At 39.7% G+C, this 24,613-nt stretch overlaps 1 protein-coding gene across 2 annotated transcripts in view; it reads left to right on the top strand.

Moving 5' to 3' along the window:
* xpo6 (exportin 6) overlaps nt 1-24,613 on the top strand; it is a 122,141-nt gene that overhangs the window by 62,734 nt on the left and 34,794 nt on the right. For both annotated transcript variants that reach the window (XM_060840673.1, XM_060840671.1), the window contains exons 8-13: nt 748-874; nt 9,353-9,462; nt 16,565-16,673; nt 18,688-18,780; nt 19,613-19,682; nt 23,558-23,717. In XM_060840673.1, the coding sequence (XP_060696656.1) occupies nt 748-874; nt 9,353-9,462; nt 16,565-16,673; nt 18,688-18,780; nt 19,613-19,682; nt 23,558-23,717 (669 nt within the window). The remainder of the gene's footprint in view (nt 1-747; nt 875-9,352; nt 9,463-16,564; nt 16,674-18,687; nt 18,781-19,612; nt 19,683-23,557; nt 23,718-24,613) is intronic.

Below are 24,613 nucleotides of genomic sequence, written 5' to 3'. Positions count from 1 at the left end.
GCACTTGAAAGTCAACCATATTGCAGTTGTTCTGAAATCACATTTAGGTCAAACCAGGTGAGGATGGCAGAAGTTCTACCCTAAAGGACATTTAGTGAGCCAGATGGGTCTTTCTGGTAATAACAGTACTACTTGGACATCTGTACATTCTTCATTCCAGATTTTTTTAAATTGCATTTAAATTCCATCATCTACCATGGTGGGATTTGAACCTAGATCCCCAGAACATTATCCAAGTTTCTGGATTAATAAGCGAGTCATAATACAACTACCCACTGCCTCTATAAAGCCTGCTCTGCTCAATAAACATCCCTGGACCCCAACTTAAGAACACATGTAGAAAAAGTGGATGAATGACTGCTATTGATGAGGTCTCTGTGTTGACAGCACTAATGAATACTGCCATGGCATAAATCATCACCTTCGAGAGACTGCAATAGGATTCGTGGGGACAGAAGGTGAATGTGAATCAAGTTGAAGTCTTGTGTGGATTTTTGACTGAACATCTCTAGTTGCCTTTGTCTGGATTTTTTTTTTCTTTCTATGATCCAGGTATTAGAGTGAATAGTTTTCTATCCTGTAGGTAATGGTTGCAGGGCTTTATTTGCTATCGTATAAATTATCTACATTTCTTGTACTAACAGTATGTTTGAAAGCTGCTACTCCTTTGCATGTATTTTAAAAATTTGAGTTTGGTCTGTGACAAACTTCTTAAGTATCTTTATCCCTGATCTTTCCCTTTTTCAGCTATGTGGAAAAGTTTACTGACTTCCTGCGACTGTTTGTGAGTGTTCACCTGCGTCGGATTGAGTCCAACTCCCAGTTTCCAGTGGTGGAATTTCTGGCCCTTCTTTTCAAATATACATTTCATCAGGTGAGATTGACTTCCTAGGAACCTGAACTTTGAGTGTGTATACAACCAAAAGCTTGCCATGCAGTGTGACAGAATGTTCCGACAAAACCCCATTACTTCTACAGTTGCACCATGAGTATAAATACGTTGATTGATTTACCTAAATGGCCATATGCTTTTGTACTATTCAGAACAAAACATTCATCAGTTTCTTTTCATGAATTCAAACTAATCTGTTGCTTGTAAACAAACCTTTTTCTTGAAGCAAGTGGTTGACACCTAAACTACAGTCTGGATTAAAACTAGATCCCCATGATTCCAAACAAGGTATATACTCAACACAAAGGTGACTTTCTGCAGTGAGGATGGATTTTCAAATTTAAATGGTGGTAAAATTGATAGGGGAAGAACAATACTCAGTTGGCCAAGAATCTGGAAACGTCAGGGAGAGGAAATCCAGTGGACAAGATGACAAATTGTGGACAACTATAGACTGTTAGTAAACTTCAGTTCTGGTTATATTCAACCTAGATTTGATCCTTTTGAAAAATAAATACAGTTCAACTTTTCAGATTTCATGTGGTAGTCAAAAGTACTGGTATTCTGAAACTTGAAATGCCCAGGAGGTTCCCAGGCACTTCTGAGAGATTCAAGAAAGAGACTTGCTACTTTGGCTATCTTCCTTACTGATTCCTGGGTTTATAAACAGAATTTGAAGTATAGAAGGAGTTGCTAAGCAACCATCGTGCAGAGGTCCTTTAATCCTGTCAAAGCCAGCCTTTCAATTTGATTGAAGCAGTATCTCTTGCTTTTTTTAAAAGCTTTACTTAGCTGTTTTCTCCAATCATTTTATTTTTAATTAATAGTTTCTGATATACAGCACATTGTCAAACTATCAACCAAACTCCTGAAACACTTCTAAAAAGTCTATCTTCCAATTTTTCCACCATCTTTTAAATTATAAATCTAGATACCCAAAGAGGAACCAAGCAAAATAGCTCTATATAATGGGTGTAATGACGGTGGTATCGCATTTCTTTATTCGCATTCTTTAAAGCATGCTAATGTCTGTCAGGGTGGGGTTACTTTAATCCACATTGAGTATTGCTGAAGATACTTCTAAGGATTGAAGCCTGTGCAGTGGACATGTTGTTACATTGAATGTTTATTTGTGCTTTTTTGGAGAGAATGGCTGACAGGAATCTCCTGTGTTTTGTTGCTTTTTGGGTTTGTAGGAGCAAGTTCTGCGTGATTTTCATACATGCAATACAAGAGTTAGCATTATTTGTGATCCTTAATTGCTTGTGTTGATGGTGGCAAGCTGCCTCCTTGAATCCCTGCAGATCATGCCTGTCATGGTTTTTTTTGGGAGTGTTCCAGGAGCTTGACCTTCCTAGTGATAGAGGTCATAGTTTTGGAAGGTGCTGTCTAAGGAGATTTTGCAGTGTGTACACTAGTGTTGTCAGTGGTGGACGAAGTGAATGATATTGTTTAAATACCCCTTTGGAGACAGTTCAGAGAAGCTTCCTTGCATTCCTTCTGTGGATGAAGGGACTATCTTATGTGGAAAGCTAGAGCAGTGAGAGCTTTAAATTTAGAATGATAAGAGGTGGTCTTACTGAAATGTTTAAAATGCTGAGAGAATGTTTCCCTTTGTGGGTGGACCTAGAACTAAGGGACACCATTTCAAAATCTAGGATCTTTCATTTAAGATGCTGAAATTAGAATTAACGCCATAATTAGATGATCCATGATCTTGAGTAGCCTCTAGGTTAAATGTTTGGATCTGCTTGGACTCAGGTGAAGCCTGTCAGGTTTGAAGACCTGTCTGATGAGTGGATTAGGGATATCTTTTCAGTGGCTAGAAGTGAACTTGGAAAGGGAGTGTTAGTTCTAATCATTGTTATCCATATAGGCATGCTGAGAGGTCCTGCTGAAGAATCAGTTTTGCTCAAATTTAGAAGCAAGACTTCATAATTTCTAGATCATTGTCTGAGCCAGGCACAAAGAGCATAGGAAGCAAACAAATCAGAATTGACAAATGGCCAAAGGGATGGTGTAGGAAAGGGGGTTCCAAACTCAGTGTGCTAACACATTCTGGAACAGAAGAGCAGCATCAATAGGAGGGGCCACCTTAAATGAGATGGGACTTGTGTTCTACTGGAAAAGGGTGGAAATGTGACTAAGGCTTTAAACTAAAGATTGGAGTGGGATAGGGAGCTGGAAGAATCATAAATAGCCTAAATGTAAACAAAGCAGCACAGGAGAGCATTCGAAGTATAAAATAAGGCAAGTAACTGCTTTAAACATGAGAAATCCTATTAAAATAAGTTAAAGTAATTGTACATCAATGCTCAATAAAAGAGGGGAGCTAGCATCGTTGGGATCAACCATGCATGATCTAGATGAGAGACATGACCACATTATAAAATAAATTTTACTGTGAAGTAAACATTACAGTGTATGACAACACTTTTTTAAAAAGTTAAAGGGAGGAAAAAGGGGAAATGAAGCTGCATGTATGATTTTCTTTTTAAAAAGAAGGGAAACAGTTAAAATAGAATCCTATGGTTAGAGAGCCTAAACAAAATGGATCTACCAAACTAGCTGATGTGGTCTACACCTTAAATGGAGAAGTTGAAGAATTATCCAGAGAAATCAGGACATGGAATACAAAACATAGAAGAATAATCACTGGCATATCCTTATTAATATTTACTTGGACAGGACAAGTGTGCAAAGAAATGGTTGTTAATGTGTATAAGACATCTTTCTAAACTAAGATGTTAAATGTCAAACTACAAGGTTTGCCCTTGATTAATAAGGAACAGAGATGAGGTAGGGTAACATAAAAGCTGAAGTAACCATAATATGCAAGCAATGTTTCATAGACTCAAACAGCCGACTTTAAGAGGCTGGGAATAGAACTTGGGAAATGAAAGAAACAGTAAATGAGAAATGATAATGTTGATCATCATGGATAAGATTTGAGATGTTCTGGAGAATGCTGGAAACAATTCAGATATTAGAAGAAAATTTAGTTTGCAAGTGGGACTCCAGAGATGAATAAAGCTAAAAGGTTAAAAAGCACTAGCTTTCGGAGCACTGCTCCTTGATCAGGTGGTTGGCCAGACCACCTGATGAAGGAGTGGCGTTCTGAAAGCTAGTGGTTCCAAATAAACCTGTTGGACTATAACCTGATGTGATTTTTAACTTAGTACACCCCACTCCAACACCAGCATTACCAAATCAAAGCTGAAAGGAAACAACTGAGATTATAAACAGTCAAAAATAATTGTATAGATATCAGAGGAGTGCAAATCAGAGGAAGTAGAGATTAGGAGAGAAGTAACAAAATAATTAAGGTAAAGAGGAGCCAGGAAATTAAATAACAAAGCACAATAAAGTACTTTACAGGCTACAGAAAAGGTTATGGGAACTGGTTCATTGAGAGGCAAGCTAATGCTAACAGTAATGATAGAGAAATGGCAGAAATAGTGTCTCATTTTATTTCGTATTTAATACAATGGTGAAACAAGTATGTGACATTGAATGGTGTGAACAATGAGAAATGTGTTTAAATCAAAAATAGTTTTGAATAATCTAAGTGGTAGGGGAGAGAACCCTGGCTTTGAAGGATTGCATCTATGTATTCTGAGACTTCTTAGGAAAGAGATAAAGGTTTTTAAAAAAAGTCATTCCTAACAAATATCGGTGGGATTGGCAGATGGCAAATGTAACTCCTAAATTCGTGAAGGGATAACAGTCAAATTAACATTGAAGGGAAAAATAATGAAATTTCTGTTGAGAGAATAGAACAATATCTTGATAGTCAGCATGTTTCAGAAGTGGAGATGTGGTGGAGAATTCTGACAAATCATTTAATATTAATACAGTCCTAACCCAAGTTTCTCTCAAGGTAAACTTGCAGGTTGAGTCGGTAGTTAGGAAGGCAAATACAATGTTGGCATTCATCTCGAGAAGACTTGCATATAAAAGCAGGGATGTACTTCTGGGGCTTTATAAGGCTCTGGTCAGACCACATTTAGGATATTGTCAGCAATTTTGGGCCCAATTCTTCAGGAAGGATGTATTGGCCTGGAGTGAGTCCAGAGAAGGTTCACAAGAATGATTCCAGGAATGAAAACCTTAACATGAGGAATGTTTGAGGATTCTGGGTCTGTACTCTATGAAGTTTAGAAGGATGAAGGGGGATCTTATTGAAACATGCAGAATACTGAAGGACCTGGATAGGGTGGATGTTGGGAAGACGTTTCCATTGGCAGGAGAGACAAGGACCTGAGGGCACAGCTTTGGAGTAAAGAGAAGACCTTCTAGAATGGAGGTAAAGAGAAACTTCAGCCTGAAAGTGATGAATCTGTGGAATTCATTGCCACATTAGGCAGTGCAGGTCAGGTTATTGAGTACATTTAAAACGGGGATAGATAAGTTCTCAATGGTGAAGGAGATCAAAGGTTACAGAGGAAAAAGTGGGGAAATAGGTTTTTCAACCCCATCAGCCATTATTGAATGGTAGAGCAGACCTGATGGGCAGAATGGCCTAATTTCTGCTCCTGTCTCTTTTGAAAATCCAGTTACCATAAGGCCTTCAATAAGATGCTTCATAAAAGATTAGATCAGGGAATAAGTGATTATAAATTAGTTAATTGGCTTGAAGACAAAGCAGGGGGTAGAAGTAAGGATCCTTATTCAGAGTGGATATTAGTGCTCCACAAGGGACAATGTTGGGTCTACTGTTCACAATTTTAATTAAAGATGAGAACTTTGGAATCAAGGATAATTTCTTAATTTACATATCACATTATGCTTGCTTCAGTTGGTCAAAACAGAGGAGAACTAATACATGAGCAACATTGTTCAATGTACAAATGATTGGCAAATTCAGTTCAAGGCAAATAAATGTGCTAATGTATTTTGATAAGGAGAATAGCTTATTTTCTTGGCATCACTTATTACTGCTTGGTGTTTTGTATGACTACAAAGATATAAATCATTTCCCCAAGCTAGCAAGGCCATAAGTAGACTTTATTTCTAAAGGGATTACATTGAAAAGTAGGAAAGTTGCACTAATGTATATCTAAACGAAGTACAGATTTTGATTGTGGCAGTTAAAGCTGTACATTAATCATAAAAATAGAGACATTGCGGAGAATGCAAAGATGATTTCAGAAATATGTGGACTTGAATATTGCAATAAGATTAGTGACTGGATCTGGTTTTTTTCCCCCTGTTGGGTAAAAAGTCCAAAGACCTAATGGAGGTATTTATGATTGTGAAAACCTTAGTGCATACAGAGAATGTTTTTCTCTGGAAAAACACAAGGGGCAATATTTCATCAATATAAAACTGTTGCCAAGATGTCCTACAGGGGATTCAGAAGAAATTTCTTCATTATTTATTTGGGGGTCAGTTAGATTAGTTGAATGGTTTGCAATGTAGAGTGCCAACAGCATGGGTTCTGTTCCTGCACTGGCTGAGGTTACCATGAAAGGCATTTTTGCAGGAGTGAGCCAGAGGGCAGCCTGGGAAGGTAAGAGTTTCTAATTGTTTTGACTGATGAGGATGAAGTGAAGTGATGCCACAGGAAAGCTGTGACTTGATTGGCTGAAAGAGCATCTGCTAAATTTGAATCTATTAAAATTTAGTCTGTTAAATTGAATCTTTGTTAAATTATTGGTTATAACTTACATTCAGATTGAGATAATCAGCAATATTGAAAAGTTAAAATTTTTAAAAATTCAAAACTAGTTAAATAAAGTAAGGATGGAGGGTCTGGTGATAAGTTGTTCCTGCATAATATGGGAGCTGGTGGACCCCAATATGTTCCCAGTGACTACATCTATAGTAAATTCAGGTTACTCTATGTGGGGGGTGGGGGGGTTGCAGTTCTCTGGGAAATTAGAAAACTCAAATTAAAGGAGTAGGTACTCAGCATTTTGGAAGATAGACTGAAAGGAAAAAGAGGTGGTGTAGCTTTGCTGGTAAAGGAAGGGATCAGTGTTTGTAATGAGAAATTACATGAGCACAGGAGAACAAGATGTTGAATCAGTTTGGGTAGAAATAAGAAATAGCAAAGTGAGGAAGTACTTGGGAAGAGTAATCTATAGGTCCCCAAACAGTAGTTCTACAGTGGGACACAGTATAAACCAAGAAATGCTAGAGGCTTGCAAAGGAGGTATGGCAATAATCATGGGTGATTTTAACCTTCATGTAGATTGGAAGAATCAAATTTGCAAGGATAACCTAGAAGCAGATTTCTTTGGGAGAGGCTGAACAGGCTGCGCCTGTTTTCCCCGGCGCGTTGGAGGCTGAGGGCTGACCTTATAGAGGTTTACAAAATTGAGGGGCATGGATAGGGTAAATAGGCAAAGTCTTTTCCCAGGGGTCGGAGAGTCCAGAACTAGAGGGCATAGGTTTAGGGTGAGAGGGGAAAGATATAAAAGTGACCTAAGGGGCCACTTTTTCACACAGCGGGTGGTACATGTATGGAATGAGCTGCCAGAGGGAAGTGGTGGAGGCTGGTACAATTGCACCATTTAAGAGGCATTTGGATGGGTATATGAATAGGAAGGGTTTGGAGGGATATGGGCAGGGTGCTGGCAGGTGGGACTAGATTGGATTGGGATATCTGGTCAGCATGGATGGGTTGGACCGAAGGGTCCAACTCTATGACTCTCTGAATGTATTAGAGATTGTGTTTCTTGGAGCAGTATGTTGTGGAACCGACCAGGGAGTAGGCTACTGTATTGGCATTGTGTAATGAGGGCAATTTAATTGATGACATCATAGTTAAGGAACCTGAAGGGAGTGGTGACCATAGTATGATGGAATTCAAAATTGAGTTTTTGGGGTGAGGAAGTGGAGTCCCACACTGATGTTCTGGAATTAAAGAAAATTACAACTCTTTCCTCACGCCTGAGTAGATTGAGCAGGAAGGCTAACAAGCAAGACCGTGGATGAGCAGTGATAGTTGTTTAAGGAGCTACTTAATTTCTCATGTCTAAAATACTTCCCTGTGAGGAATATAGATGGTAAGGTGGGGTACAAAAACATTCATAGCTAAACAAGGTGGTCGAGGCCAATATAAAGTCAAAAACTAAAGTATACTATATTGCAAAGACCAGTGGCAGGCTGGAAGATTGGGCAATTTTCAAACATTAACAAAGGGATACTAAAAAATTAAGAGCTAAGGTACGAAAGAAAACTGCACAAAGTATCAAAGAACAGCAAAAGTTTCTATAGGTTTATAAAAGGGAAGAGTCGCTAAGTTGAATGTTGGTCCCTTGGAAGATGAAACCAAAGAGTTAGTAGTGGGGAGTTCTGAAATGGCAGAGATGCTAAATCAATACTTTGCCCCAGTTTTCACAGTGGAGGACAATAGTACCATTCTTATTAGAACGGTCAACTCCGAGGCAATAGAGTAGAACTTAAGATCAATCAACATCAATAGGGAAAAGGTACTCTACAAACTATTAGGATTGAGGGCAGATAAGTCCCTCGGGCCAGATGGCCTATGGTCTAGAGTGTTAAGGGAAATGGCTGCAGAGATGGTGGATCCATTATTTATAATATTCCAAAATTCTCTGGACACAGGAAAAGTTCTAGTGGGTTTGTCATACGAAGAGATTGAAGAGTTCAGGCCTTTATTCTCTGGAATTTAGAAACATGAGGGGAGATCAAACTGAAGTATTCAAGATGTTAAAAGCTATGGATAAAAATAGATGTGGAGTGGATGCTTCCTCTTGTGGGGCATTCTAGGACCAGAGGTTATAGTCTTAGGTTAAGGGATAGCAAGTTTAAAATAGTGAGCAGAAACTACTCCCAAAGGGTTGTGAATCTGTGTACTTCACTACCCCAAAGTGCAGTGGATGCTGGGGTGGAGAGTAAATTTGAGAAGTTAGACAGATTTTTAATTTGTAATGGATTGAAGAGTTATGGGGAGAAGGCATGAAAATAGGAGTGAGAGCCATGATTGAATGGCAGAGCAGACTTGATGGGCTGAATGGCCTGAATGAGTGCTCCTATGTCTTATGAACTTATGAACTACTTAAACTCTCCCCTCACCTCACAGTTAAGTTTCCATAGTCTTACTAGACCATAGGGCAGTGCTCTCATTCGAGAGAAATGATGGTGGTGGTTTAACATGAGTCACCATGTCTTGTTGAGCTAACTGACCACCATTCTGGACTTAACCATTTTTAGATTTAAAAAATAAAGGTTGAGAATATGGAGCTTGTTATCACATGCAGTGGTCAAATAGTACAGCTAAATTTTAAAGTGAAGCTAGACAAACATTTGAGGGTGGAGGGAGTGGGATGTGAGGACAAGTGTGGTGGAGGAAAGTGGGGCATAACCATCCTGAATGGACTGTTAGAGCCAAATTTCCTGTATATGTATAGTCTAATGTTGATGTAAGTCTATATGTGCAACCAGTTTGTAAAAGCAGCAAACATAATTTCTGATGTTTTGTTGTTACAGCCCAGTCATGAGGGTTATTTCTCCTGCCTTGACATTTGGACAATATTTCTGGACTACCTAACAAGTAAAATCAAGAGTAGGCTGGCTGATCGGGATGAGGTACTAAACAGGTCAGCTGCCATATCTTAGTATTTGTAGTATAAAGATACCAAAAAAACTCACTCATCCAATTACAAGTCCTTAACGTTCCCAGTTTAATGTCTTGAACTCTAATTGCTTCTACCTATTAAATTATGATTTCTTTTGAGTTTCTCTTAAATTGTACAACTAATTTCTTTCCACAGACTTGCTACTTTCTGGCCTTGCTACAGTTATTTGAATAAAACCTGTGACTTTGAAAATCTGAAGCTTCTGATCAAGGAGTTCAAAAGGGCAGGATTATTAATGATATTTATTGAGCTATAAAGTTAGCTAAATGTTTCAACCTGCTTGTGAAAGTCTGAAACCCAATATGCTGACATCAAACTAGTTAGAAATATTTTCTCAACTGTATCATGACTCAAAAGGAATGCTTGGGTTGTTGACTTTTTAACAATGATGGCAAACTGGAATACTGCTGGCCGTTTTCTTTCTATTAAATTCTGTGGTGATGCGCAGTCTTTATCTGTAAGATGCAGTAGATAAAGTAGAGTACTTATCTCTTCCAACTTTGAGTGATTTGAAGGCTGGTGGTTATTCAGGAAACCTCTCTAGGGCACACACCAAGCAACCCCACCACTCTAGCCGACCACTTCAACACTCCCTCCCAGTCCGCCAAGGACGTGCAAGTCCTGGGCTGCCTCCACTGCCAAATCCATGACACCCAATGACTGGAGGAAGAACACCTCATCTTCCACCTTGGGACCCTCCCAGCACGTGGCATCAATGTTGACTTTGCCACATTCCTTGTCTCCCCCGCACCCCCCCCCCCCCCCCCCCCCCCCCCTCCACCTCATCCTAGGTCCAACCCTCTTAAATCAGCACCGACCTCTTGAACTGTCTATCTTCCTTCCCACCTACCTGCTCCACCCTTCCCTCTGACCTAACGCCATCACCCTCCATCTGCATCTACCTATTGCCTTCCCAGCTGCCTCCCCCAAACCCCACCCTCCCCTTTATTTCTCACACCTTGCCCTCACCCCCATTTGGGCTTGTGCCCGAAATGTCACCTATCCTCCTCAGCTGCTGCCTGACCTGCTATGCTTTTCCAGTGCCACAATTTTTGATTCCTACTGTATGGTCTAACAATACTTGTTCCATAGTCCGTCTTGGAGATGGGCAGTTTTTGTTTCCCAAGCTGCCCCAGTCTATCTGATTGATAGTTATGGTGCCACTTCAACCTGAAATGATTCCTTTACGTAAAGAATAATTTTACAGATGACTCAAACATAGTCTACTGCCTTCTTCATATCAGGAAGCAAATTTCTGTACAAGATCATTTCATGACTCTGCAAAGTGGGAACTGTTCTCACTTCACATTGAAACAGAAACCCGCATTGTTGGCTGTCTGAGCTGCTTGTCGAAGTAAACTCCATGATGTGAAAGTTGAACATGGTACCTTGCTAACGTAGTGGAATTCTCATCTGTCCTAAAAGGTGACCCCTAATTTTGATACACTGCCTACTAGTTCTGGATTAAACCACATGAAAATCCATTCCTCTCATGTCCAAGTTGTCAAGACCATTTAGGATCTTATACATTTCAAGCAAGTTATCTGTATGCTTCCAAATTATAGTGAAAATGCTATAATGCAGTAGTTTCATTTCGTGCAATCATGTGTTGAGTAATAACAGCACCATTTAAACTAATGGGGCCAGAATCGTGTTATAACCACTACTTAAAGTTTGCGCTTTAGAAATTGTCCCCAATTTGTCAATCGTGTTAGTGCATTTGTATTAACGAAATGCATATTATAGCTGAATGACCTATGAGCCAGACTGTCCAATCTATCCTCCAGACTACCCACTCATTCAAGGTATCAATTAAGCATACCTCCTTTGAATCATCTTCAATGTACACTACCTTTTAAATAAGGTGACCAAAACTGCACATAGCATTGGTGAGACCATATCTCAAAAAGTATGCAAACCAAATCATAACATTCTTTGTTTTACGTTCAATTCTTCGCATAATAAAAAATAGCATTCCATTTGTGCGCTCTATTGCATACTGCAACTGCTGAAGGTTTTGAGATTCATGCACAAGAACACCTAAATCCCAGGAAATTTCCATTTAAGTAATGCTCTGCTTTTTCATTGTTCCAAGTGAATAACTTCATATGTTCCTATATTGTATTCCATCTGCCAGATTTTTTGCCCATGCACTCAATATATCGTATAAAATCTCCATTTGGCTTCAATATGTTTTCCTACATTAACTTTCATCTGCAACTTTAACTGCCATGCCTTTGCTCCCTATATGCCTTATTGTATTGCTTTTTTAAAATCAATTTCTTGGTCTTCCTTTGCCAATTATTACATTATCACAGTCAGGTCTACAATTATTTTTGTCAACTCTAAGCTTTTGAATAGTACTATCTTTAACTTCTTTTGTTAGTCGTGGTATTCTTGATTTTTTGCCTAAAGGAATGTATTTTTAAACCAAACATTAATTGTTTAAATACTAGCAGTTTCTGTAACCATTATCAAATCTTTGTGTATTTTTACAATCCACTGCAGCTGATGTGCCCCTCCTACCGTCACAGTTATCGTCCTTTTGATTGAAGACTCTAGTTTCAGATTGAATAACATTTCTTCAAACCTAATAAAATGTTTTATAGCATGCTTTGGTATTTATGCCTGACAGATTCTTTAACAAAAAAAATTATTAATTAGCCCCCTCATTGTATAATGCTAAATCTAATATAGCTTGCCCGAGTTGATGCCTTGACGTATTGCTCAAAAACTATCTGAACACATTCCAGGAGTTCTTTCTCTGCAGCGTTGGTGCTCATTAAATTTTCCCAATTTATGTATAAATTGAAGTCACCCATGATTACTGCATTCCCTTTATTAGACACACCTCAGATTTTCCTAATTTTGTTTTTTTTTAAACTGTGATCTACATTACTATTACTGCATGATGGCCTATAAAATTGCATCTACTATTATGTGCTGGTCTTACTGTTGCATAGCTTTACCAGCTCAGATTTTACATTTTCCTGATCCTGTCACTTATATTGAGCACTGACCTCCTTTTCCTTTTTACCTGTCCTCAAATATCATTCAGTTCCAAGTTTGATCACCCTGCAGCCAGAGCTCCATAATGGAACGTAACCAGTAGCAGTATCAATTCAAATAGCTCCTATCTTATGGTTAACTAGATAATTAGAAAATATCAGTTTTGGTACTGAGTTTTGACATTTTTATTTTCATGATATACATCTCTCATTGTGAAACAAGGTGCCTTATGTTTCCGGTGGGAATGAAACAGCTGAACCCAGAAATCTTAAACACTGCCAAATATATTGAATCATTTGTTTAGTAAAATCTCTGTATTCATTGCTGTCTTTTCAAGAGAGAGAGAATTGCTGAAGGGGCTGTTTTTAATGGAACTTCCATTATTCAATAAGATCACGGCTGATTCGCCTCAGGCCTGCACTCCTGATCATCTCATTTCATAGCCCTCAATTTCCTGATAATTCAAAAATCTGTCTAATTCATCTTTAAATAGCTTCAATAAATCAGCCTCCAGATCTCTTTGGGTACAGCATTCTAGACGTTTGCTAACCTTGCAGGTACAATTCCTTTGCATTTCAGTTTTAATTGAATGTCCCTCTATTCTGTAACTATGCCCCCTAGTTTGAGATTTCCTCCCATAACAAGAGACATTTTTCAACATCTGCCCTGTCAAGCTCTCTCAGAATCCTCAATGTTTCAAACGATCACCTCTCAGTCTTTAAACTTGAATGAAGGCCTTTATCTGTTCTCTTGTTCTTGATAAGGCGACCCCTTTATTTTTGGAAACTGCCTGCTGTATCTCAAACTGCCTCTAATGCCAGTAACCCTTTTTTAAATATGGGGACCAAAACTCTGTACAATACTCCAGGTTCAGCTTCACCAACACATGGACAATTGTCATAAGACTTTAAACTCCAAACCCCTAGCAAACAAGGCCAGAATTCTATTCATTGCTTTAAGTAGCTGCAACTGTATGCTAACATTTTGTTTTATCCGTGGCCAAAAACACCCACATCCCTCGTGCTGCATTCATTTTAGAGTCGCCCTCCATTTGACTTATTGTATACCTTTTGTATAAAGTGAGACTTGCGCTTTCCTACATAGTCATAGAGATGTACAGCATGGAAACAGACCCTTTGGTCCAACCCGTCCATGCTGACCAGATATCCCAACCCAATCTAGTCCCATCTGGCAGCACCCAACCCATATCCCTACAAGCCCTTACTATTCATATACCCATCCAAATGCCTTTTAAATGTTGCAATTGTACTAGCCTCCACCACTTCCTCTGGCAGTTGCCCGTTAGGTGTCTCTTATCTTTCCCCTCTCACCCTGAACCTATGCCCTCTATTTCTGGACTCCCCATTATTGGAATATTGTGTGCAATTCTGGTCTCCCTCCTATTGGAAGGTTATTGTGAAACTTGAAAGGGTTCAGAAAAGATTTACAAGGATGTTGCCAGGGTGGAGAATTTGAGCTATAGGGAGAGGTTGAATCATCCTCCTGGAGAATGGGAGGCTGGAGGGTGACCTTATAGACCTTTTATAAAATCTTGAGGGGCATGGATAGGGTAAATTTGCAATGTATTTTCCCTGAGTTGGTAAAGTCCAGAGCTAGAGACCATAGGTTTAGGGTGAGAGGAAAGATTTTTAAAAGGGTCTAAAGGGCAAGTTTTTCACAAAAAGGCTGGTGTGTGGGGAATGGGCTGCCAGAGGAAGTAGTGGAGGCTAATATAATTTCAACATTTAAGAGGTATTTGGATGGGAACATGAATAGGAAGGGTTTATATGGGACAAATGTTGGCAAATAGGGCTAGATTAATTGAGGATATCTGGTCAGCATGGATGAGTTGGACTGAAGGGTCTGTTTCCATGCTGTAAATCTGACTCACTGACTCTAAACTCCATCTATCAAGAACTCCCCCCTCCCCACCCCACCCCATCCCAATCTTTCAACCTTCCTGTAATCCCAATACCGGTTCCTTGTCCTTATCTGCCTTCCCATTTATTTCTGTATCAGATTTTCTATAATGCTGTCTGCCCTCTACTCCAGTCATTAATATAGATACAGGTCATTAGGTTATACACATGCTTTGTTAATGCAAATTTGCTATAACGCGATTAATAAATTGGGGACACTGTTTCTAAACTGTCAAGTTTTTAAAGAGTGATGTCTGGAATGCGGTTATATCACCAACACCTTACGTGCTGTCTCTGAAGCACAATTTTTCAAGAGCACAGGGTTGCACAAGAACATTATGCTATTGAAGAACTGACAGTAGTCGATAATTGGCGATGTAGGTTTGGGTTTTGTGGCAATCCATTAGTTAAGACATAATCCTCATTGCCATGAGCTTCTCATCTGTTGTGGCACCTTTTATTGAATGTATTCTAGAAATCCAAATATGTTTGTTCTGTCATTTTGGCCCCATTTCAGCTCTTCATTATATCCTCAAAGGACTCCAGTAAACTTGCAGAACATGATTTCCCTTCACAGAACTATGTAGGCTCTGTTTGATTGCATTAGTTTTCTCTAAAGGCCTTGCTATTTCTTCCAAAATAATGCAATCTAGTATTTTTCCCAGTGAATGGTGGAAGACGGGCTTATAATTTCCTGCTTTCTATCTCTCTTTCCCCCTTGAAGAGATACAGGGATAAGAAATACATTTACAATTTTCTAATGTGCTGGAATCTTCCTGGAACCCAGTGAATTCTGCAATATTTTGACCAATGTTTCCACTATCCTTTAAACACTCCTGGAAAAGCAGCTGTTGGGTCCTGGTGATTCGTTGACTTTTAGTTGTCAAACACTTAGCCCCTTGTAATAGAGACTTAAAGGAAATTCCTCCCATTAGCACCTTGCTTAGCTCATAGCTTTTGAATGTGTATAGAGTCCTCTGTCTTAAAGCAATAAAAAATACTGGTTTTAAGTGATGTGCCACTTCCCTGTTTCTCTTTATTAATTCCCCAGTTGCATCCTCCTAGAGTTCCAAACTCACTTTGGGTAAAAAAATGAGGTCTGCAGATGCTGGAGATCACAGCTGAAAATGTGTTGCTGGTTAAAGCACAGCAGGTCAGGCAGCATCCAAGGAATAGGAAATTCGACGTTTCGGGCATAAGCCCTTCATCAGGATTCCTGATGAAGGGCTTATGCCCGAAACGTCGAATTTCCTATTCCTTGGATGCTGCCTGACCTGCTGTGCTTTAACCAGCAACACATTTTCAGTTCCAAACTCACTTTAGCTACTCTTTTTGTGCCTCTGTAGAGACTCTTTAGTTTTGCTATTTTACATGAATGATCAGTTTTCTCCCACTTCATTAGCTTTTTGGACATCTGGTTCATTTCTCAGTCCTAATTCACTGGCCTACTACTAGTTGTCACTGCTTTGTATGCCTACTTATGGCGTTTCTTTTTGACCAGAATAAATCTTGTTGTCTTAAGAAATATCTGCTTGATTGTCTGCCTCTGCTCATCCACTAACTTTTTTCTCTATATTCCCTGCCTGCTTTAAACCATTCTTCCTTCGTATATCTGTAATTACACTTATTTAAATTGAAAGCACTGGTTAAGACCTCAACCTCTTCCTCTCCTCTTTCCAGCCTGTGTGATATATAAAACAAAATTGTAATATGAGCTGATGTGATGCAACCAAAATGCAACATTTTAATATTATTGTATGATCCAGATCATAGATGATTTAATTCAGCTTCTGTACCTCATAATTTGAAACTTTCTCCTGTCCTTTTGTATGAACACTGTTGCTCCTCTTATTTGGGAGGAAGGAAGCTTGAATGGGTAAATCCAGGATTCTCCCTGACTATTGAAGTCCATGAAAAAAATACAAATATGAGGTTCAGGCCTTGTGCTGAGAGAGGCATTCTTATAGTGACACTGTTCCCGTACGGGTATATAACTAGAACAGGTTCTGCTGGAGCAGGAGGGAGAACTAGTGAAAATTTGCTTGATTTTGTACTTAGTGAGAGCCTTCAGCTTTTCTATCCCAAGTCATTCTGTGCTGAGATTTTATTACCCCTAACTGCTTTGCTTTCCCCAGGTACAAGGGTGCACTTGTTCTACTGCTGACAGAAGTTTTGCGTCGGATACAATTCCGTTTTAATCAGGCCCAGCTGGAAGAACTTGATGATGAGACACTGGATGATGATGTAAGTGAGCTGGGGATGTTGGTGAGGATTAGGCCTGAATTACTGAGGGTATGCGGCATACTATATTTGACCAGGTATTCTATTGTTGAGCATCCCAGAAAGAAGCAAAATGTGACCTGGTAAGCATCAAAATATATAACATTCTTGATGCCAAAAGATATTTTTATTGCTGCAAAGTAAGTTGGCAGAGGTGAGCCTTCGATCACTTTCACTTTACCTTTTAAATTGTAATCATTATGATTGATTCACTTGGACTAAACTGCATCTTGGTTAAAAAAAAAATTCAAAGCTTGAGTTAACTAACCGTTCTGGCATCCAGTCTAAGATTTTCCGAATGTTAGGAGCAATAGTTGATTTAGATTTTTCTGTTTGATTCAATAGACTCTTCCTGTCGCCCACGTATGCTATGGTAGTTGCAGAATTTTTTTTTTGAAGAGCGGAATATTTACAGCACTCCCTGTAAGGAGCTGAACTGTCCATGAGTTCAGCAGTATTTATTAATTCAAAAGTATCATTGCAACCAGCGGGTATTACACCTATTTAGTTTCCCTGTAAATACTGCTCTGAACTCTAGATTCCAATAGGGGATGTATTGTGAATGAAGAATCCCTTGCTTTCATACTTAACCCCATCTCTGCATTTAATTTAATATTTGTAGGTGAGCACTGGGCCAGGCTATCCTATTCTTTGTATGTTTTGTTTTTGCACTGGAGTGCAACAGTTTGCTTAAAGTTGATTTTTAACAGGGCATTCATGGTACAGTGGTAGTGTACCATCTCTGAGCCAGAATGTACAGTACTACTTGTTCTGGAGATTAAAAAGTAATTACTTGACCTGCCTTTTTCCTTTGTTTAATTTTTTTTTCTTCCACAGAAGATAAGTTGTAGATGTATTTTTTGTTTCCTTTCTTGCGTCTATAAAACACACAAGCTATAAATTTACACACAATGTCAGCCGTTCACGTTATACTGGTATTTGTGGGCTTAACATCCTGTTGGCTTTCAATAAACTTCAAAATACATGACACCTGGATTTATTTCCTTTCAATTTTAAAAAAATACCCTTTAAATCCAGAGATGGTTATGGCTGCTTACTGGATTCTGATGTCTTTTAACCACTCGTTTTCAGGTAGTGATTTTTGGATATAGTCTTGTGTCGAGGCCTATAGGGTTGGACTGTTCTTAGCTCAATATGGAGGAGCTGCAGAAAGTGTTAATGTAAAATATTTGTGATGCCTATTAAAGGCAAGATGTTTAAACCTTGAAGACTAGCATTGTAGAACCGGAATCGCATAGCACATCATTCAACCCATTCGAGACCATAGCATTATCTTGTCTTGTGTGAATTGTTTTCAGCCCGTTGAAAGCACAGTTTTACATAAATGACTGAGGTGGTGAGTTCCTTTGTTTCAAAAGAGCTGCCTGAAAGTTGCTTATTGCAACACTTCCCCCTCATCGTTGTTATTTATTGAGTGTAAGGAACTTCAGTTGAATAAAGAAATAAATTTGCATTTATCAAGTACTTTTTGTGACCTTGGGCCTAAAATGCCTTACAGCCAAACAAGTATATGTGAAGTAAAGCAGGTCAGGCAGCATCCAAGGAACAGGAAATTCGACGTTTCGGGCATAAACCCTTCATCAGGATACGTCGAATTTCCTGTTCCTTGGGTGCTGCCTGACCTGCTGCACTTCTCCCGCAACACACTTTCAGCTGATACCCCAGCATCTGCAGACCTCACTTTCTTCCCATATGTGAAGTAAAAACAAACCATTCTGAAGAAGGGTCACTGAACCTGAAACCCGACTCTGCTTTCTGTCTTTGGATGCTGCCAGACCTTAGTTTTTCCAGCAATTTGTTTTTATTTCAGAATTCCAGCATCTGCAGTTATTTGTCTTATTTAAATATCTATGAAGTATAATCAAGTAAAATAGGAGCCATGGCACAGCATTACACAGCAGTTTCACTCACTTTTATGCTTTAGAGGCTTGCAACATCTTTGCTTCTTTGTTTGCAGCAACAGACTGAATGGCAGCGTCATCTACGTCAGAGCTTGGAGGTAGTGGCCAAAGTGATGGAGCTCCTTCCTTCTCATGCATTTTCTACAATCGTAAGTAACTATTACCAAGTTGCATTAATGTGGAATCTGTACGATGCATTATGCTGGACTGCATTCGGTGTAGAATGTCGTGAGAAGTATAGCACTTGCTGTTTCTGTGCTATTGTCAGTATCCAATGCTCCCAGGTCACAAACACAGCATAGTTTAGATCTGCTTCAACAAACCAATGATTATCAAGTTTCTATTTTGATAGAGCATCGTGTATAGAAACCCAGTTTGTAATATTCCATACCAGAGGTTCTTTTGAACTGAGAATTTGACTGCTCAATGATGAATTGAATTGAATAGAATAGAATCCCTACAGTGTAGAAACAAACCCTTTTGGCCCAACAAGTCCACACCAACTCTCCGAAAAGAAATCCATCCCTTCCACCCCACCCTTACCCTACACAGCCCTGAACACTGTATGATTTAGCATGGCCAATTCACCTAACCTTGCCAATCTTTGGACTGTGGGAGGAAACCAGAGCACCCGAAGGAAACCCGAAGCACATAGTCACCTTAGGCTAGAATCAAACCTGGTTCCCTGGAGCTGTGAGGGCAGAAGTCTAACCACTGAGCCATCGTCATGTTTTGAATTGAGACTGTCCTGGGTTTCACTCAACATAGGCTATGTAATAAGTTTCTGGTGTATTCTGACATTTCTTGGGAGCCTTCTGTTTCAGTGTGGGCTAAAATTAAGTTTGAGCTTCGGGGCCATTGTCTATGTATTGCAACCAATCTCTGCAAAAATGCCAAGAACTTCCCATACTTACAGTAAATGCTTGGTGTGGTTGATCATCCTTTTAAGAACTACTTCAATCTTCTGTTTTCTGTTCCTAGTTTCCCATCTTGCAGGATAACCTTGAAGTGTACTTGGGACTACAACAATTTGTTGTAACCTCAGGACAAGGTAAGGGATTATGTTCCTGTTAACAGCTGACAATATGTAACATTGTTCTATATTATGTGCTATAATGTGAATGGGTGTTCTGTATATATTGAGGTGTTTGGCTTTAGAATAGAATTTGGTAGTAGCTGATTTGCTTTATATTAGTTAAATCTGCTAAGTTAATGCATGTTGCAAACTCAAAAGGTTAAATGTGAACATGTTCTAAGACAGATATCTAATCACCCGAGTTATTCGTGACAGGTATGTCACAATGTAACTCTGGTGAGGAAGGCTACTCCATTGTTATAAAAAGCAGCGGTTTTTCTGCCTTTTTGCTTCTGAGGCACTTTCCTATGCTGCATATTTTTTTTTAGAATCCACCACCTGTAACACATGTTTGCTTTTAAAATAAAGGTTGAGTAATTGTTTTTATTATTTTTACTCTGATTCTTGTTCTGTTTTTTGTTGAGCAACATTTCTCCATTCTTATGTCAACTTTCAACCTTAAGGTCATAGATTCCCTCAGAATTAAAACATCTTTTTGAGCCTTGGGGTTGATCTCATTGGCAGTAGTGTTTTGTAATTGCTACAGGACTTTTACACTTGGTTTCATCATTCCTAAGCAAACTCCCCTTCACCTTTTTAACTGGAGCATGAGGGACCATAAGAGACAGGAGCAGACATCAGCCCATAGAGTCTGCTCCACCCTTCAATCATGGCTGATAGGTTTCTCAAACTATTCTCCCGTTTTCTCCCTGTAACCCTTGGTCCCCTTGGCACTCAAGAACTGTCTTAAATATACTCAGTGACCAGGCCTCCACAGCCTTCTGCGGCAATTAATTCCATAGATTCACCACGGTGGCACAGTGGTTAGTACTGCTGCCTCACAGCGCCAGAGACCCGGGTTCAATTCCCGGCTCAGGCGACTGACTGTGTGTGGAGTTTGCATATTCTCCCCGTGCCTGCGTGGGTTTCCTCCCACAGTCCAAAGATGTGCAGCTTAGGTGAATTAGCCATGCTAAATTGCCCGTAGTGTTAGGTAAAAGGGGTAAATGTAGGGGAATGGGTGGGTTTCGCTTCGGCGGGTCAGTGTGGACTTGTTGGGCCGAAGGGCCTGTTTCCACACTGTAAGTAATCTAATCTAAACCACTCTGGCTGAAGATGTTTCCCCTTATCTCTGTTCTGAAAGGTCTTCCCTTTACTCTACTCTAAGGCTGTTCCCTCCGTTCCAAGTCTCTCCTACCAATGGAAGCGTCTTCCCAACTTCAACTCTATCCAGGCCATTCACTAATCTGTATATTTCAATTGGAATCCCCCCCCCCCCCCCCCCCCCCCCCCCCCCAAGCCAATCTTACTAAATTCCATCAAATATCGACCGAGTCCTCAAACATTCCTCACGTTATGCTTTGCATTCCTGGGACGATTCCTTCGAATCTCCTCTGATCACACTGCAGGGGCAGCGCATCCTTCCTGAGATGTGGGTCTCCAGAACTGCACAAAGCTCTGTCAGACCACATTTGGAGTATTAAAGCCTTAAGTATATCCCTGCTTTTATATTCAAATCCTCTCAAAATAAATGCCATCATTGCATTGGCCTTTCTAACTACTGACTCAACCTGCAAGTTTACCTTGAGGGAATCTGGACCAGAACTTTCAAATTTCTTTTTACTTGAGACTTCTGAATTTTCTCTCCATTTAGAAAATAGTCCATGCCCCTCTTCCTACTAAAGTGCATGACCTCACACTTTTTCCCATGTACTCTATCTGCCACTTCTTTGCCCACTCTAGCTTGTCCAAATCCTTCTGCAGCCTTCCCACTTCATCAGTACTACTTGTCCCTCCACCTATCTTTGTGTCATCTGCAAAGAAAGGAGGGACAAGCCTGCACGTCACTGGGGTTTGATTATACGATAGTTTCCATCCAATTGAACTTATTGAAGCATTGACACCTATAATTGCATTAATGGCCTTTCAATTGTCCCTATTTACTCAATCTAGATCCTTTATTTTATATACCATATTCTTGGGGTGTTAAGATTTATATACAAATCTGATATTATTGATTTGAGACTTTAACCAATAAAGCAGCAGGACACATTTTAGTGCAGTGACTCAAGAAACTTTATTTGTTATAAATAATACCTATTAAAGCAGGGCAGCGACTTTACAGTCCTCTACCTCTGCCTTAAAAAAAATTTAATGATACTGCGTCTTTTGTCTTTTAAGAAAGGGAATTATAAAGGCACTTCTCCCTTTTGAGAGGAAAAGTTTCTTCATCTGTCATAAATGAGTGAACCCTTTTCAAATATTTATCCCTAGTTCAAGACTTTTCCACAAAATGAAGCATCCTTTCCATATAGGAAGGGTTTGGAGGGATATGAGCCGGGTGCTGGCAGGTGGGACTAGATTGGGTTGGGATATCTGGTCGGTATTCAAGAGTTAAGAGCCAGCAATTACTTTATTGAAATACAAGATCCTGTGGGAATTAGTCATAGAGATGTACAGCATGGAAACAGACCCTTTGGTCCAACCCGTCCATGCCGACCAGATATCCCAACCCAATCTAGTCACACCTGCCAGCACCTGGCCCATATCCCTCCAAACCCTTCCTATTCATATACCCATCCAGATGCCTTTTAAATCTTGCAACTGTACTAGCCTCCACCACATCCTCTGGCAGCCCATTCCACACATTCACCACCCTCTGCATGAAGAAGTTGCCCGTTAGGCCTCTTGTATATCTGTTCCCCCCCCCCCCCCCCTCCTCCTCTCACCCTAAACCCATGTCCTCTAGTTCTGGACTCCCTCATTCCAGGGAAAAGACCTTGCCTATTTACCCTATCCATGTCCCTCATGATTTTATAAACCTCACCCTCACCCTCTGATGCTCCAGGGAAAACAGTCCTAACCTATTAAACCTCTCCCTTTAGCTTAAATCCTCCAACCCTGGCCACATCCTTGTAAATCTTTTCTGAATCCTTTCAAGTTTCACAACATCCTTGCGGTAGGAAGGAGACCAGAATTTCACGCAATATTTCAAAAGAGGCCTAATCAATGTCCTGTACAGCCGCAACATGACCTCCCAACTCCTGTACTCTATACTCTGATCAATAAAGGAAAGCATACCAAACACAGTCTTCACTACTGTATCCACCTGCGACTCTACTTTCAAGGAACTATGACCCGGCTCTCCAAGGTCTCTTTGCTTTTGCAGACCCCTGCAGGTAATCACCTTTCAATCTCTCAAACTGTCCACTATTACCCATTGCTTCCTGCAATTGAACTAGTTTTGGATCTAGTTTGCCACTTTACCTTGGATCTCAAGTACTTTCCTTTTCAATCGGCATGTGCCGTGAAATCTGGACGAAGGGTTTTCTAAAATCTGTGTAGACCCATCCATTGCACTGCAGCCAACAACGCCAACTGTCACCAAGTTCCTTCAGGGCACAGTTTAGCTAAAGTTGCAGCTCATGGAATTGAAGGCAAATTATTGATCTGGTTAGGAAATTGGTTGAGCAGCAAGAAACGGTTAGTAAGTATCTAATTGGCAGGATGTGACTAGTGGTCTTCTACAAACGTCTGAGGTAGGCCCCCAACTATTACAGTATTTTTAACCACCTTTTGTAGTAGAAAAGTACAAAACAAAGAAGGGTGATTTTCTAAATAGTATAGATAGTTTTAATATAGCAAAAATTAAATAATTGGGCAACACTAACTAATTTAATTGACAAAGGCAGGCTGTGTGAAATTGGGTTGCAGATCAGCCTTGATATCACTGAATGGCAGAGCAGATTTGCAACGTTAAACTGCCTTCCTAGTTTGTACTACTATAAATGTTTACAATGTTACAGGTAGACTTTGGGTGTTATTACATGCTGATGAATTGTGATCCTCAGTTCACAGATTGAACATAACAGCAGAGAATGACTGTCGACGTTTGCATTGTTCCTTACGTGACCTCAGCTCGTTGCTTCAGACTAGTGGTCGCTTAGCTGAGTATTTTATTGGGGATGTGTTTGCAGCAAGGTTTAATGATGCACTCAGAGTTGTGGAAAGGTAAAGCCCTATCTTCTTTAACTCGTTTAATTTTTTAATCTAACTCGCCCACTAATTTGGTGACAATGTAGCTGATCCTTACTTTGGTAGGAGAGGGGTTATCCTTCTTCACCTTCAGTAACTAAATATGCTATGCACAGTGAGTGTATCTCCTGCTGAACAGTGCGAATTCAGTTTGTTGTCAGATATTGGTTTTCTATTATTCAAGAAATCTGTGTTCTTTGTTTTATTTTATTCTGCATCTACTGACCACTTTTAATAACAACTGTCTTTGTGTTCGGTTTGCATCTCCCTTCAAAAGTGTTTTTTTATTCTGCCGCATCATGGTAGCTACATTTATTTTAATGTAGCTTATATTGAGGCTGGTTCAATTTTTGTAACTTGTCTCTGATTTTAGATTAGATTCCCTACAATATGGAAACAGGCCATTTGACCCAACATGAATCTGTGGGATTGTTGGTTACAGTCCCATGCCAACTTGTAGTTCATTTTTGCTGTTGAATTATGTGAAGTTTATTCTTTGCATATAGCTTATTATAGATAAAAGTACAGTATACGTAAATGTCTATGAATGTGCCTAGAGCTATCCCTCTGCTGAGGTGGATCAAGGCGTTGGGGTAGATTATTAACCCATACCAACAGGAAGATCCTGAAATAATCATCAGTCAGGGCCCTACTTTTGTTTTCAGCCCCCATCAGGTGAGGAGGGAAAGTATGCCACGTGTCTTACTTTCTGCTAATGTCTGCATATGTTTGTGGTTGTACAGAGAAGACAGTGTGATTTCCACTGGGTTGTGAAGAATGTACAGTAGGTTCAGGGACTACTTTTCTCCACACCACGGCCTCCCAAAATTTGTTTCTTTCAGGAGTGCTTTGCTCTGTCATTCTATCTGACA

The sequence above is a fragment of the Hemiscyllium ocellatum genome, chromosome 20 (assembly GCF_020745735.1).
Source record: "Hemiscyllium ocellatum isolate sHemOce1 chromosome 20, sHemOce1.pat.X.cur, whole genome shotgun sequence".
Taxonomy (NCBI): Eukaryota; Metazoa; Chordata; class Chondrichthyes; order Orectolobiformes; family Hemiscylliidae; genus Hemiscyllium; species Hemiscyllium ocellatum.
Note: the sequence above shows the minus strand (reverse complement) of the source record. Positions and strands in the feature narration are given on the sequence as shown.